We start from the raw sequence: 16,596 nt of genomic DNA, 5'->3' as shown, positions 1-16,596 counted from the left end.
ATGAAAACGTCGAGTTTAACTATGCTTGGATGTCATGCTGGACAGTGCTGTTTTGCTTATGTGGTGGGTCTGGACTTAAGCTCTTTTTACCTGTTTGCTAGTTCTGGTAGCCATGTTACAGAGAAGAAAATGATACACGTCATATTGTCAGACAGGAGATGATTTCTGCTGGGCTTCATTGGTGAGTGTATCTTCCTGGCAATGGATGTACTGATGCCCTTGCACACCATCCCCAACAACTCAAAGCTGGGATGGTTAATTTTATGTGTCAACTTGATTGGGCCACGGGCTGCCCACAGATATTTGGTCAAACATTGTTCTGAGAGTGTCCATAAGGGTGATTTTGGATAATATTAACATTTAAATCAATAGACTGAGTAAAGCAGATTGCCCTCCTATGTGGGTGGGCAGCCTCTAATCAGTTGAAGACCCGAATAGAACAAAAAGGCTGACTTTCCCCCAAGTAAGAGAGAATTTTCCTGCCTGACTGCCTTCGACTGGGACACTATCTCTTCCTGGATCTGGAGCCCGCCGGCCTTTGGACAGGAACTGCACTATTGGCTCTTCTGGTTCTCAGGCCTTCAGACTCAGACTGGAATTAAACCATTGGCTTCCCAGGGTCTCCAGCTTGCCAACTAACCCTGCAGATCTTGGGACTTGCCTGCCTCCATAAATGCGTGAGCCAGTTCTTTATAATAACAAATCTCTTTACACACACCCCCCCCTATTGGTTCTGTTTCTTTGGAGAACCCTACCTAATACATATGCCCAGGCCTCTTCTCTCATTTCCAAGAACTCACACCCCAACCCCAACAGATGAGGGCTATGATGGCCTGTAGCCCTGAAATGAGAGGACAAACACATGACACAGGCTGCACCAGAAAGTCAGACATGATTTGTCAGCCTTTATTAAGCCTTGATTTGTCAACCAAGAGCAAAGCCAAGCCCTGGAGTTTCCTTTTAAAAAACCCAACCTTATTTATGGCAAACAATGATTTAATTATATGTTCAATACTACAGAGCAAGAATTAATCATTTCCCAATCACTTATTCTTCTGAGATTAAAATACAAGTGTAAAACAGGTTAAAATAAGATTCTCCCCAATGATTTAAATTGAAAGACATTTCAAACACTACGTGTAGAACTCAGGACCAAAAAAAGACCTTAAAACATTTTTACCTTTGAGGTAGCACAATAATGCTGAATTAGATTTCTTTTAATACAATGAGCTTAAGAAAACAATGAGGAGTCTACCTTTTGCTCAAGGTGGGCTAAATGGTTTTCTGCAAATCCCCCATGAGGTTAGTGACAGTTTTCTCTTTTTTTTTTTAATTTTTTAAAAAGTATAAAGATAGCCCTGCAGTGTGTAAAAGGAAACCCATGGGAAGGCTGCTTCCCATAAAATAGACATTAGAATCATTGAGGAACGTCAGCAGTCAAGACAGGAGGAACAAGAGGTAATTGTAGTGAAAAACCAAAATAACTTGTATCTTGGCAAGATTGGTTTACAAGTGCATGTCAAAAACAAAAATTCCAACATCAGCCAACTGAAAACAAAAGATAAAAGATGACATTCATGGGTCTTTTTTCTCTTTCTCTGTGCAAAAAATGCTCTTGCAATTTTTCTAAACGAGAGAGATTGGTTTGTACACTGTGACACAAACTGGAGATGCTGTGTGCCCAGGGTGTTTGCCAACGGCACCACTGATGACTCTGCATTGTGAGCAGAGAATCTGGGTGATAAGAGGATGAACATGACCTCTACTGGCTGGAGAACCATTCCTTGCAACTTTGCTGCTGACTTCGCTCATTAAACTACTCAAAGAAAAACTCCACCCTGCTTTCTGAGAACCTACAGCAATTATATATAACACCGTTATATATAAGGACTGTCGAGTAAAGGGACAGAACACATGAACCCTTCCTTCAGAGACCACAACCAAAAGAGAGTGGATGTGATAAACTGGGGCCAGAAGGGAGGATAATACTGCAGGTTGGATCTCAAGGCTCTCAGGAACATTTTCCACCATCCGAAATCAAAAGCAAAGCCAGAAAAAGGCATGAAGCTCTAACCCACAGAAGAGAAGAATATGAAACAATTAACACAGGGATGTCTTCCCAACACACCCTCAACAATCAGTGCAGGGCTTGCCTGGCACATGTGGACACCAGAGCCTCGAGGTGAACTTGTCTGCCACCTTTGATTTCCCATCCTGCACAGAGACCTGGAACTCTGTCCGGCTCTTGGCACCTTGGTAATGGCTGTGTCCTATTTCACTTACACTGGTCCCTTTAAAGTCTCCCTTCCTCAAGCCAGACCTCCAAGGGGCCCTGTATGCAGTGAGGGGATAGACCGATCATCTATACGTCGGTGTGTAACTAGATCAGGAGGACTTACACCTGATGAATTCTACTCTGTAAAACAGCAACCATCAGTGAGTTGGGCGTATCCAAGAGGCTTCTGTGAAGGGGAAGACAGAACTGGCAAGTGCAAGAAGGCAGGACGAGAAGGCTTCTCCCTAGCAGCGTGCAGGAGTGACTCTAGCAGAGTTCACAGCCAGTCCTAATAATGCTGGCATGGGGGGGCAAAGGGAGCATCAGCTTGGTGTTTAAACAGAGGCCTCACAGAGTCTGGGGCTAGACCTCTGTGTCACTCTTGAAGCCCAATGTACCTGTTCCCTTTGTAAGAAACTGGTGTGGTTCTTTCAGCTAAAGTGCAAGGTCTGCTTTCTTAACTTATTTGATAATAAAGCAACACCACAGAAAAGAAGAACCTTGAAAAATAATGGGAAAAACCACATGGGCTTTCCCAGTGCTAGCTGCCTGTTTGGAGTATTAGTTACAACCTTTCACAATTCCGAGCCGTAGTGCAGGCTACCTAGAGCAGTCTGAAAAAGACTCCTGCTTTCACTCCACGGAGCACAAGAAAAGGGGAGAACTCACCAGGGCTGCGGTGACTCACCACTCTGGAAATCTCTCGACCATACTGTCTGGTAAAAAACAGAGAGCCTGACCTATGTGGCCAATGGAAGGTGACCATGTGCGCTCCATCATTATCCACATGGGAATGAGTCAAGCCCCAGCACGTGATCTCTTAGGGATTTATTAAGTTATACAAGTTTTAAAAAATCATATTGTAAAGGGCCTCCTGATTCAATATAAACTTGGCTATGACATTCAAATTTACCTTTATGCAAATTTCACATTGCACTTTTAATATTTGATTCTAAGTAATTCTGAAGAAAAAAATTTCATTCTGAAATGTATCTAATTAGGATAATTCATCAGAATTCTGCCTGATTATAATTAAAAGGTTAAAAAAGTTTTAAAATACAGGCTAAATTACTTTCCCCTGGAATTAACAATTGAAACCACAAATATCCTAACATCTTAATTAGAAAGGTCTTCACAATAATTCTATAAAATTGTAAATGATGCCAAGTTTTGAAAACTAACAAAAGAGTTGATCTTTAGGATGAATGCCCGAGTCAGCTGACAAACTGATAACATATGAACACGTCCAAGGGGAATTCCCTAAATAGAGAAATATTTTTTTAATTTCAAAAAAATAGCTGCTTCTTCTTTAAAGAGTTTAAAAATCGATGGTTCAGCAGCAAGGCTATGTAATAACTCTGGAGTAGAAGGAAAGGGCACTCTTTGTAGGACAAACTCTTGTTGGCACACTGCCATTATCCAGTTGCGACAACTGGAAACAAGAGGCGGCAAGAATTATCCAGGAAAGTATTTGGGTCAGGCACCTCCAGACCCTGGCGCCTTATAAATGGACAGCAATTCATTCATGCAAATGGCACAGAGATTAAACAAAATAAAACAAAATCTACTAAAACAAAATAAACCCCCCAACCCAGAAAGCCTTCCCTGGCTTTCTGCTACCTGAAGAATGTGCTGAACCCAAACTGTCTGCTTGAACATGGGTCCGAATGACGGATCAGTGTGCTTTGGGTGCTGACCTGCTGGGCCCTGGGCAGGGCCCTCCCTAAGCGTCCCCGTGAGTTTGGAGACAGCTGTCATGTGTGTAGCTTTCAGCAGAAAGTATAATGCCACAGGAATACACACCTCCATCATATCTGCCACCATTTTCCACTGTAAAACCAAAGGCTACAATTGTGAACAAATGTGGACTTTCTCAAAGAACAAATGAGGAGATCGAAGGTTATAACATTTCCTCCCTTGAGAAAGGTTGGGGGAGGGTGTCTACAGTTATACAACAGGTTTATGCAGACCTGTGGTAACTTCCAAAAGCAACAGTAGCAGCAAGAGAGGAAAGGAAGATGTTTACCCTTTGGACTTTGTATCAGGCACTTAAATTGTTGGAGAGACATGCCATTTTGAACCAAAGATGTGAAAACTGGGTTGGAATAATCAATACAAATGGTTTAATGATGGGCTGTCAGAGCAAAGTGGGGGTGTGGGTCAAACTTCTACCCATCCTTTAGTGCTGACTTTCAAGTTTTCTAAATGCCCACGGCCACACGTAATGGCAGCAGAGGTGGCAACAGCAGGAACAGTTCTGTCGTGTCTGTTTTCTGTGTGTGTTCTGTGGCTGACCGGAAGGTGTTGGTGTCACACTGAGAAGGCTCTGGGGTGCGGCACACCTACTGCCCAGGATCGATCAGATCCATGCTGGAGCCGAACATCTTCACCAGCTGTTCCTCGTAGTGTGAGATGTTCCTCTTCATGATGTCCATGCAGGGCCCCAGAAGCCTCTCAAATGCTTGTACATCCATAACTGCATTGTTAAAAAGATGGGGGAGAGAATGAATTCTCTACACCAACGATTCAAAGTCATTTCCCTCGTGCAAACCTTTCCTTAAATACAGACACTCACGTGATAGGAGATTAGACTTTGGGATACAGGGCACTTGGAAAAATTGCATAAAGTATTTTTCTTACCTAAGCATTTGACATCTCCCACTGCATAAGCCGAAGCAGCTCTCGGTTTATTGGTGACCAGCGCAAGCTCTCCAAAGTATTGCCCCTTATGGCAGCGGGCAATCTCAACCTCCTCGTTCCCACCATCCTTGTTTGCTTTAGTCTAGAGCAGGTAGAGAACATGACCGGGGCTGACTCCAGCAGCACAGCTGGGCATGTCCAGTTGCACACACTTGCATTCCTTTATCAGTACACTTAACACAATTACTGAGAACTCATTTGCAGAGACTCTTGACGTGCATGTAAACTGAATGGGCAATCTCAGTGGTCTGGTTTCATCAGGGAGCTCACTTTCACCGGTGCTTCAGCTGAGCCCTAACACCTTTCAGGTAATAGCTAAATTATCAAGAGGGAAGGTGCAGACCGTTTTCTTTTGAAGATTTATATATATTAATAACATTATATATTATATTTCTAATATAATATATAATTAATATATTATAATATATTACATAATAATATTATATTATAATGTTAATATATTAACATATAATCATACATATATACATATGAATACTCTCCATTTGGTAGATGCTGACTTCTGAGGCACGGGGTGGAAAAGACAAGGTCTTTTGCTACTTTCTAAATAATGTCAATGCTTTCCTTAAGAGTCACAATCCTGGGCTGCTACGTTTTGATTTGAGACCACGCCTTTCTCGGACAATACTTTACAGTGACAAATCTTTTTCGGTACTGTTTACATCTACTGTCTGCATTTTTAAAGAAGAGTCAAGTACCTAAATTTTTTTTTTTTTTTTTTTTTTTTTTAAGCAGTGGCCCATGCGGGGATCGAACCAGCAACCTTGGTGTTATTAGCACCAACTGAGTTAACCAGCCACCCCCAAGCCACCTAAATATTTTTAAAAATAATGTTCAACCTTGAACTTTGGTGGTTTAATTCTGTACTAAGAAATCAAGCAGGTTGTAATTTGTGCTTATCAAATTACTGAAAATAATGTACTATATTGTATTTATTATCTACAGTTTCCTTTCTTTTTTTTTTTTAACAAATCACTCTGCTAAGCTAAGCAATAACATGTTTAAGTATAAATTTATTTAGAATTTATTATTAAGAATTAGTCTCAATCTCTAAGAGCTACCTTATGTTATGGGCAGATAGATAATTTTTTAAGGTTAATTTAGAAAAATAAACAAAAGTCCCACACTAGCTTACATGGTGTGAACTTTTCTCCTTCCACACTTCTGCCCTGACCTGTTTGCTCTTAAGCCAATCTGCCCCATTCCAGCCAATGGTCTCTTTCTTATCTCTGGAGCATTCTGTGGGACTACACACGTTAGTGCCCAACTAGGCCCTTCTCTAGAGCAGCACTTATCAGACCATCACGCCAACAGCAGCCCCCTGGGGGTTCTGTTACAAGGTAGATTCTGATTCAGTAGGTCTGAGGCGGAGCCCAAGACTGCATTTCTGACCAACTTTCCCAAGTCCCCACCCAATGTCACAGTGATGCTGATCCTACACACCCAAAACTATGCTGTGTGTCAATGAATATTTGAGAAATGTACAAATATATCAGTAGGCCAAAAACTATAAGTAAAAGAACACAGAAGTTTCAAACTATTGTTTCATGTGAAGCAACAGATCTATTTTTAATTAGGAATCAAACTATCTTATAAGCGGTAATCATCATATTTTTCTTTCTTCCTTCATACTTAAATTTTACTAAAGATATTCTGTAAAAGGTTTCATAACAGGTTGATTTAGTATTACATATAACTATTCTAACTATTCATAAATTCTGTAGTCAAAAAAATTGAAAGAGGGAAATCTGGTGATGACAGATTTATGGTTAGAATCATAGGTCATCAGTTTTCTAGGTCTCCCTATCCATCAAAGGGCCAGAATAATAATTGTCCTAGGGACCCTCCCAGTGCTCTAAAAAGGTAGCTATTTTCATATTCAACACCTACACGTATTTTTAAATTATATAGTTCCCCTATTTTCTACTAGGGTGTTTATCTTTTCATTGATTTGTAGGCCAGTATTTCTCATATCATTGGTTACGTAACAGAGGCAAAGGCAACAGGAACAAGAAGAAATATACTAAATCCCTACCAATGGATGGGCTTAAACACGAGTCTTTGCCCGTCACACACCTTATCTAACAATGATGGCTTTGGTACACTAAACACACTTCACATTACTTAAACAAACAGTTACTTTCTGTGCATACACGCGGCATCTGCATTTTCCCTGGCATACCTTGCATCATCACACATAAACTCACCTTGCTTCTAATCAAGATGCTCACTTCGCCAGACTCTATAATGTAAAAGCTTTCAGCCTTTTCACCCTGAAAAGGGAAAGGAGGTCGTGTAAGATCCATACATATGTATTGAAGAGGGACACAGAAATAGATCATTTTGTCACTGCCTGAGCTCTGATTTGTATTTATTTTCCCACGCTACAAGTCAATCAATGGCTAACAGAACAGAATGAGTGGATCCTGATCACAGGGGTCAGTCCAATATGACTGACACACATCCCTCACTTCCTAACATGGTCTCTTGACATTTTTCTCCAGGAATATGCCCAGGCTGCCAACCGCACAGAGCATCGCTATTCTTGCTGCTCACGTTGGTCCACCATTGAAACATGTGACAAGGAATCAGTAGCCAAAACTGCTACACATAGTATCAAGGCGGCTCCTGGCTACGCCTGGGTCATGGGGCCCAGGGATAATCTGGACCATCAAATGGAGCCCTCCAGAGGACAGCGTGGACCTGGAGAATGCCCAGCCTTGGTTAGGAAGGAGCTCTGATGTCACCCTCATGAGCCTCAGGCTTTTCTTCCGCTTGTTTTGATTTTAACCCACTTAGCTGAACCAGTCATTCAGGTAACTCAACAAATAATTAAGTACTTACTATGTGCAAGGCACAGTTCTAGGAATTTGAGATATATCAGTGGACAAAACAAATATCTTACCCTTGTGGAACATAGTCTGGTAGGGTAAATAAACCGTAAGCTATCAATATACTGAATCAATAAATTATGCTGTTGTGTAGAAGTGCTATGGGAAAAAAGTAGAGCAGGGAAGGTGGGATCTGGCGTGCTGTGGGAGGAGGTGGCTTCATTGAGAAGGTGAGATCTCAGCAAAGGCTGGAAGGAGGGGAGAGTTAGGCAAGCAGGTATGGGAGAAAAGGCTTTCAGGCATACTTCAGACTCTGCGCCCTCACTCTTAACCTCTGAAGCAGTGACCATCTACACTGGATAATTCAATACTAACCATGTACTCTCATTCCATTTGGGTCTTAGGTCTTCAGTGAGAATCTACACTTCTTTTGAGCATTCATAAGACTTCATATCCTTTGACCACCATACAGCACTCCAAGTGGGCAACATACCAAGCTGAGGTTGACGTTCCTGAGTTAATCTAGTGCCAGGTCATCATATAATAATCACTGCTCCTTGTGAGTGAAAGCCACAGCCTTATAAAGGGGTGTCTAGGGCTTTCTGTGCTGCTATGTTAGGTAGCCACCCTACATCAGAGAGCCAAATCACCATGAATGAAGTTATAGCATTACACAAATAGCTGCACGACAGGAGTTGAGGGAGGGTGGGGAGCCATGAAAGAAACTAAAAAAATCACACAAACATAAAAATTTGTGTTGATAAACTTGAAAAGATGTAATAAAAGGAACCCTGAAGGGACAGCTGGCCAGGAATTCCCCTGACAGCATGTGTGGTCTGGAGAACATCCGGAGACAGGCTGAGATGCATGTTAGGATCCCACGATCCCCTGCAATAGGCAGTGGATTCTATTCCTCTGCTGTCTCTGGACCCCAGCGGGTCATCTGTGTTAGGCACAGTACCCTCCTCAGACCCAACCCACACGTAAAGAACTGGGCTGCAGGAAAAAGGAAGTGGCATGTTGGTACTAAAGAATCACAGTAGTCAGAGCACAAGTGTCCAAGGCGACTTGAAGTAGGAATCAAAGTGCTGTAGGCCATCACCGATCTTCAGACTTGTAGGAAACTTTCTAGTTTTTAAAATGCCCATAATGTAAAAGAAGAAAGGCTAAGAAGTCAAGAGCTAAGAATCCAACTCAAGAGAATAGGAAAAAAAAAAAAAAAAAAAATAGAAGAAAGGAAATAAGACAGAAAGTAATGAAACAGAAAACAAACATTCAATAGAATTAGTAAAACTAAAAGTTGGTTCTTGAAAAAGACTGAAAGAATTGATAAGATCCTGGCAAGACTGAGCAAAAAACAAGAGAAGGCACAAAATAGCATTAGAAATGAAAACGAGAACGTCATTCTAGATGCTATAGATATATAAAAAATACTAATAGGAACACTATAAACAACTTTATACCACTAACATTGAATTTTAGATAAAACAAATAAATTCCTAAAAAATAGATCTTACCAAACACAAAGAAGAAATGGAAAATCTTAATAGTTTAACAATTAAAATAATGTAATCTGTAGTTGAAATCTTCTCATACACACAAAAAAACACTGGCTCCATAAAATATCCAAGAAATTCTAGTTTTACACAAACTCTTCAGATAATAAAAAGAGAACAGAATCCCAATTTACATTATGAGTCTAACATTATCTTGATATCAAAATACGACAAGACATTATTATAAGAAAGGAAAATTATAGACAAGTCTCTCTTGGGAAGATACTTGTAGACACAAAATCTTAAACAAAATATTAGCAAACTGAATTCATCAATATATAAAAAGGATACTAAACAATAGCCAAGTTGGTTTTTTATCTCAGCAACATAAGATTGCTTTAAGATTTGAAAATGAAATCACTGAAACTGTTCATACTAGCTAAAAACTAGAAACATCCCAAATGTCCATCAACATATTTTCAGGATAAAAAAAAAACTCAGGAAACTGAAACAGAAGGGATCTTCCCAACCTGATTAAGGGCATTTTTTAAAAACCTACTGTTAACATGATACTTAATGGTGAACAAATGAATGCTTTCCTCCTAAGATCAAGAACAACACAAAGCTGTCTGCTTTCACCATTTCTATCCAATACTGTACTGGAGGTCCTACCCAATGCAATTAGGAAAAAAAATAAAGTAAAAAAGGCATACAGACTAGAAAAGAAGTAGAACTGTCTTTGTTCATAGACAAAATAATCATGAATGTAGAAAATCCCAAGGAAGCTACAAAAAAGCTATTAGGACTAATAAATGAGCTTAGCAAGGTTGTAGATACCACAGGATCAATATATAAAATTTGATTGTATTTCTACGTACTAGCAATAAATAACTGGAAACTGAAGGAAAAAAACTTCCACTTACAATAGTGTTAAAAATATGAAATAGCCAGGGCTAAATTCAACAGAGATGTGCAAACTGCTAAATATTACAGAAAAAAGTTAAAGACGACCTAAATAAATGGAGATGTACTGTGCTCACGAACCAAGTCCCTGCAGTGTACGAGCCTGGCAATAAGCTTTTCTGACTGACATTTCTAAGCAATGTAAGTGACGGACAGTGAGCTTCCGATTGCTGAGGTATCCATTTCAAAGACACGTATCTCAAACAAACATATTGCCAGCTACATAACTAGATAAAGAGCCAGGCTAGCCTCATCCATGAAGTTCCCCTTTTAGAAAGCCCTGGGTAACCTAGAAAACTGGCCACTTGAGTGACCCCACGTTTCCCCTCCTGAGCCTTAATTCCGGCTTTAATGTTTTAAATTTGCCAATAAAGAGTGAACCCACTAAACCCTAGTCACCCCACCCTTATTCCCAATAATGGCAGAACCCCAGGTCCCCATGCTTGCTCTCTATCTGTGACCTTGCTGTGTGGCCCTGGCCATGTCGTGTAACCTCTAAGACCTATGCGTTATAAATCTTGTTTTTTCAAAGTTCCCTGATAGTTGTTGCTGAGGTGCATCTTGTAATCATAAGAGCCACAAGGGGTGGTCCAGCCACAACACCAGCTCTGGTTAGGGAAATGTCTGTGGAGGCTCGCCCCAGTACCGGCCCAGGTTAGTGCCCAGGCATTCCTAGCCAACAGCATCACCACTGTTAGGCTGAGACTGACACAGAACACTCACTATTGTTAAGAGGTCAGTTTCTCTAAAATTGAACTAGAGATTCAACATAATCCCAATAAAAACATCTCGCAGGCTTTTTGGGTAGAAATTGATAAGTTGGTTCTAAAATTTATACTGAAATGCAAAGAGCATAAAATAGTCAAAATACTTATGAAAAGGAATAAAAATTTGGAGGGCTTACACTATCTGATTTTAAGATTTATTTTATAAAGCTACTGTAATCAAGACATGCAGTATTGGCAGAGACAGACATACAGATCAACAGAACGAAAAAGAGACCAGAACATACATGGCCAATTGGATTTTCAATAAAGTGGGATGGGATAGGCAATGGGATAGGATAATCTCTCCAACAAATGGTGATGGAACGACTGGACATCCATATGCAAAACCTAACCTTACATTGTATACAAAAATTAACTCAAAATTGATCATAGGTCTAAATTTAAGAGCTAAAACTACGAAACATCTAGAACTGTACTGCTTAATATAGCAGCCACTAGTCACAGGTAGCTATTGGGCACGTGAAATGTAGTTTGCATAGATTAAATGTGCTTAAGTGTAAAACACATATCAGGTTTTGAAGACTGAGTTACCCTCCTCCAAAAAGAGGAATGTAAAACATCTCATTATTAAACTTTTATATCATTTAGATGTTAAACTAGTAATATTTTAGATATATTAGGTTAAACAAGACATATTAAATTTACCTGTTTTATTTTATGTGGCTCACATATTTCTATTGAATGATTCTGGTCTAGAAGTAACCATAGGAGAAAATCTTATTGATCTTGCAAAGATATTTTTAAATAGAGCACAAAAAGAATGAATTACAAGAGAGAAAAAAAAGACAAACTAGACTTGCCAAAATTAAAATCTTTTGCTTTTTAAAAGCTACTATTAAGAAAATGAGTGCTCGCTTTGGCAGCACATATACTAAAATTGGAACGATACAGAGAAGATTAGCATGGCCCCTGCGCAAGGATGACACGCAAATTCGTGAAGCGCTCCATATTTAAAAAAAAAAAAGAAAAAAGAAAATGAAGAGAGAAGCCACAGCCACAGCCACAGATTTAGAGAAATATCTGCAAATCATTTGTCTGATGAAGGATTTGTATTCAGAATATATAAAGGACTCTTACAACTCAAGAAGCCAAATGACCTAATTTTAAATAGGGCAAAACATTTGCACAGATACTTCACCAAAAAAAACACATGGATAGCAAGCAATCACAGGAAAACATGCTCAACACCATCAGACATTAGGTAAATCCAAATTCAAACCAAAATCATATACCACTTCATACCCACTAGAATGGCTAAAATTAAACACTGTTGAAACTGTGTTGATGAGTATGCAGGGCAACTGAAACTCATAAAACACTGCTAGGGCAAGTGCAAAACGGTACTACCGTCTATAAAAACAATCTGGAAGTTTGCTAAACATGCATTTACCACATGTCTCAGCAATTCCATAAAAACATATGCCCACACAAAGACTTATATGCGAATGTTCATTGCAGCTTTATTCATAATTACCAAAAGTTGGAATGCTCCAATGTCCCTCAACAGGTGAATGGAAAGACAAAGTATGGTACATCCATATAATAAAATATTACTCAGCAATAAAAAGGAATGATCTGCTGATACATACCACAACACGGATAAATCTCAAAAACATTATGCTAACAGAAAGAAGTCAGACACAAAAGACAGCTCATGATATGATTTCATGTATATGAAATTCTAGAAACGGAATTTCTATAGTGATAGAAGGCAGATCAGCAGTTTTCAGGAGTCAGGGGGGTTGGGAGGAGACTGACTGAAAATACGAATGAGGAAACCTCTGGAGGTGCTGGAAATGCTGCACATTATGACTGCAGCGGTGCTCTTGTCAGAGAGATGAACATCGATGAGCTTAAGAAGACTCTGCAGGAAGAGGGCCCTAGTACCTTGCAACACGAGCTCTCAAAAGTGAGAGGACAAATGATGCACTAGTTCTTCAGGAGGTGACTTCCAGGAAAGGAGCTGCACAAGGTCCCCACTCACCTGAGCGATTATACGCTCTCCATCCTTATAGGTCTTCTCTCCTATTACATCCACAATCTTCATTCGTTCTGACACCTGAAACAACAGACATACTCACCAATGGTAAGGGAAAGACCTCAACTGAAAGTCACAAATAGTATCTATACAACACAAAAATGGGTTAAAATAGTATGATTTGAAAACCTAACAATAGAATATTTTTGAATTGAACCGGGAACCTTGGAGTTATACACACCATGCTCTAACCAACTGAGCTAACCAGCCACCCCAACAATAGAATGTGTTTAACAGCTTTTCTTTTTTTTTAAATTGGGGAATTTTGGGGAAGTGTTTTTCCAGGACCCATCTAAGTCAAGTCGTTGTTTTCAATCTAGTTGTGGAGAGTGCAGCTCACTGGCCCATGTGGGAATCAAACCGGCGACCTTGGTGTTATGCACACTGCGCTCTAACCAAATGAACCAACCGGCCGCCCTTAACAGTGTTTCTTAAAACCCCGTATATAGAGTCTTAATCAAACAGACTTTACCTCTAGAGATTTAAGGAGGGGAACAGATTCAATGAATGATTCAAACATCCTCCGCTTTTTTGCATTGTTTTTCACTATGATTCTTCTAAAAGTCACACGGTCCTACAAGAAAGAATATGAAAATTCTGGTAAATGCTTATGTAAGAGAGTATCGATGGTCTAATCAACGGGCCACAGCAAACATTAGAGGACTATAAAAGGTACTAGGTTAACTGAGTGTTTAATGATTACTTCAGTCTGAATCATCATTGGAAGAAAAAGACCTGTAGCCTGAGCCAGACAATGTCCCACAAGTCGTTGCTTGCTGTCTAGTACTCAATGGGTGCCACCTATGGGTCATAAATAGAATACAAAATGAAAATCCCATCAAACATTTGTGAGCTCAGTCACTGTTCAATATGAAAAGATGTACATTCATAAAAAGGAGGTAAAATAATCAGATGGTTTTTGCCCTCAAGGGCTTTACAACTTCAATGAGGAGACAATACAAAACACACAGGAATAAAAAAAATGTGCAGTTCAAGACAGCATATGAAATGTACTAGGCGAACTATAGACACAAAATGAGTGCCACAAGAATTCTGAGGAGGGAGACAGATCACAGCAGGCTGGAGTGATCAAGAATTTTGTTGCAATAATATAAATTGTCTGGGACTTCAAGAAGGGCCGCCCCTTTTTTAAATTTAAATTAACAGAAAGATAAGAGGGAACTCAAGATGGAAGGCAGGCAGGCATGTGAAAGCCATGGATTCAGAATGCGGAGACTTAACTAGAGCTACAGCCAGGCACCTCTCAGATATGTGTACACATATGTGGGGAGGGTCGTACAGCCAGGAGAATGTTGATTGATTAGTTTTGGGCTCCTAAATGGGTAAGCAGTTATCTGTATCTAAGTTAACTGTACCTTTCTTCCATCTCAGTCTGTCAGGAATGGAAAGATTTTTTTTTTGGGCGGGGGGGAGAAGAAATGACATCCTAAAGGATGGCAGGATGAAAAACAGCAAGCGGGTAAAGGCAAGTTTAGCTGTAGGTTTCTTATTTTAGCATTCTTAATGATGTGGTGGAAAAAACACATAGAAGAACAAACTGGCTCACGTTCCATCAGCTACAGAATCCCCAGGCCCCATCCTACGCCATGTTTCATCTGTCTGACGAGAGAAGTAACCTACTGAGCCCTATACTCCTAGAGGGAGCGATGGCAGACTCTTACTCTCCCTCCCTAAACTGCTGTACAAATGTCTGTTCTCCAACATTTCACCAGATTCTGCCCTATTTTCTTCACCTGTCTGCTTGAAAACAGCCATTCAATCTCTGATTGCTCTCATGGGCTGCATCGCATGCTGCGACTTTTTTTGAAGTCCAAGGTTAGGAATGTATCACTTAAAATGCTACTATCATACTTTGGACTATTACTCCGTTACCTTTAGAATTCAGTTTCTACATGTTTTCTGGGCCAATCTAGGCCAAGAGTGCTGTGGAAACAGGACAGTCAAGACAGAGGAAATGAGAATCCTAAAGTTTTCTTCCTTACGTTTGAGTAGGCAACATCAAAAACAATATTTTTTACATTCACCTATCATATTGTAAAGATTACTACAATTGCAATAGCAAACTGTGTTTCCAGCTGAAGCTGAAGAGAAAACCACCGCTCTCTCTCAAAGTGACTTGTCTATTCATGTCCCAACCCTTTCTATGCATGCTTGCACACTTTCAAGAACTCTAGTGCTATGCAAGGCCAGTTCCTGTGACTGCGGAGAGTATGAAGACGCACCTGACACCAACCCAGCTTTCAGGGAACTTCCAATGGAGTCCTGAAGAGGAAACTCCCACCGTGAAATGGCAGCTCCTTCAGGCAGCAAGTGTCCAGAGTTAAGGAAACAGCCGTGATGTTCCAAAGATAAAAGGAATGCTGCCCTTTCCTGAGACACAGGAGTCCCCTAAGAAAGTGCTGTGACTTTCCCTCAGCAAGACAGAATGGGAGCAGAGACTATGAGTAGAGGCCATGGTGGCAGCCGTTTCCAGTAAGAGCAAGAATGGAGAATCCAATTTCAGAAACTCAATGACAACACCAGATCTCCCTGCTTTGGCTCCAGTAGGCATTTCCAAGGCCTTGGAAAGCACAAGAAGTTAGGCGGCAGATGACACTCTGGGACTCACTTTCCGGGAGGTGGTAATGAAGCTTTGGGATGGTTTGGGCTGTGAAGCAAGTGAACAAAGCAGGAGAAAAGCAGAGGCCCAAAAGGGCATCATGATAAGTCACTTAAGACAGCAGGGAGAGGAAGAAAAGAGAGCAAATGATAAGGCTGGGAAGCAGAAAGGCAGGGCAGGAATCCCAGGAGAGGGAACCTCCGGAAGAGAAGGGTGGTGAGGAGCACACGACAACCGTGGGGAGCAGATGTCACCATGTGCAGCACTGATCTGGTGCCAGGAGCTGCTTCTCTTATGTCCATCTAGTATTTAATTCTCATACCCTAACCAACAAGACAGGTGGTTTTACAGTTGTTGTTTTTTAAATTTCTAATGAGACTGTCTCTTTGACTTAGAGATTATTTAGGATGTGTTATTTAATTTCCAAGTGTTTGGAGATTTTCCTGTTATCTCTTGTTATGTCTACCTTGGTGAGCATTCCATGGCTTGAAAAGAAAGTGTATTCTACTGTTGTTATGTGGAATGTTCTATAATTTCAATTAGAACCTTTTGGTTGATGGTGTTAAGTTCTTGTATGTCCTTCCTGATTTTCTGTCTAGTCGTTCTATCAATTGTTGAGAGAGGGATGTTGAAGTCTGAAACTATGAGTGTAGATTTGTCTGTCCTTTCAGATCTATCACTTGTTTTACACATTTTGAAATTCTGTTGTTTGCTATATACATATTTAGGATTGCTGTGTTTTCTTGACAGATTAACCTTTTCATTATTATGTAACATTCCTCTTTGTCCCTAGTGATTTTCTTTGCTGTGAAATCTACTTTATCTGATACTAATATAATTATTCTGGCTTTCTTCTGGTTAATGTTT

The 16,596-nt window shown here is 40.2% G+C and overlaps 1 protein-coding gene and 1 non-coding gene across 2 annotated transcripts in view; one reads left to right on the top strand and one right to left on the bottom strand.

The window, feature by feature from the left end:
- Window positions 1-885: 885 nt before the first annotated feature.
- Window positions 886-16,596, bottom strand: part of PRKAR2A (protein kinase cAMP-dependent type II regulatory subunit alpha) — a 72,624-nt gene continuing 56,913 nt past the window's right edge. Inside the window, exons 7-11 of the mRNA XM_019723700.3 lie at window positions 13,582-13,683; window positions 13,056-13,130; window positions 7,201-7,266; window positions 4,916-5,057; window positions 886-4,751 (exon numbers count right to left, since the gene is read on the bottom strand). Of these exons, the coding sequence (XP_019579259.2) occupies window positions 4,618-4,751; window positions 4,916-5,057; window positions 7,201-7,266; window positions 13,056-13,130; window positions 13,582-13,683 (519 nt within the window). The 3' untranslated portion in view covers window positions 886-4,617. The remainder of the gene's footprint in view (window positions 4,752-4,915; window positions 5,058-7,200; window positions 7,267-13,055; window positions 13,131-13,581; window positions 13,684-16,596) is intronic.
- On the top strand, window positions 11,919-12,025 carry LOC141567394 (U6 spliceosomal RNA). Its single transcript, XR_012489978.1, has one exon. It is a non-coding gene; the product is annotated as a U6 spliceosomal RNA (small nuclear RNA).

Source organism: Rhinolophus sinicus, chromosome 5, assembly GCF_057876585.1.
Source record: "Rhinolophus sinicus isolate RSI-liver-muscle chromosome 5, RSI-T2T, whole genome shotgun sequence".
Classification (NCBI taxonomy): Eukaryota; Metazoa; Chordata; class Mammalia; order Chiroptera; family Rhinolophidae; genus Rhinolophus; species Rhinolophus sinicus.
Note: the sequence above shows the minus strand (reverse complement) of the source record. Positions and strands in the feature narration are given on the sequence as shown.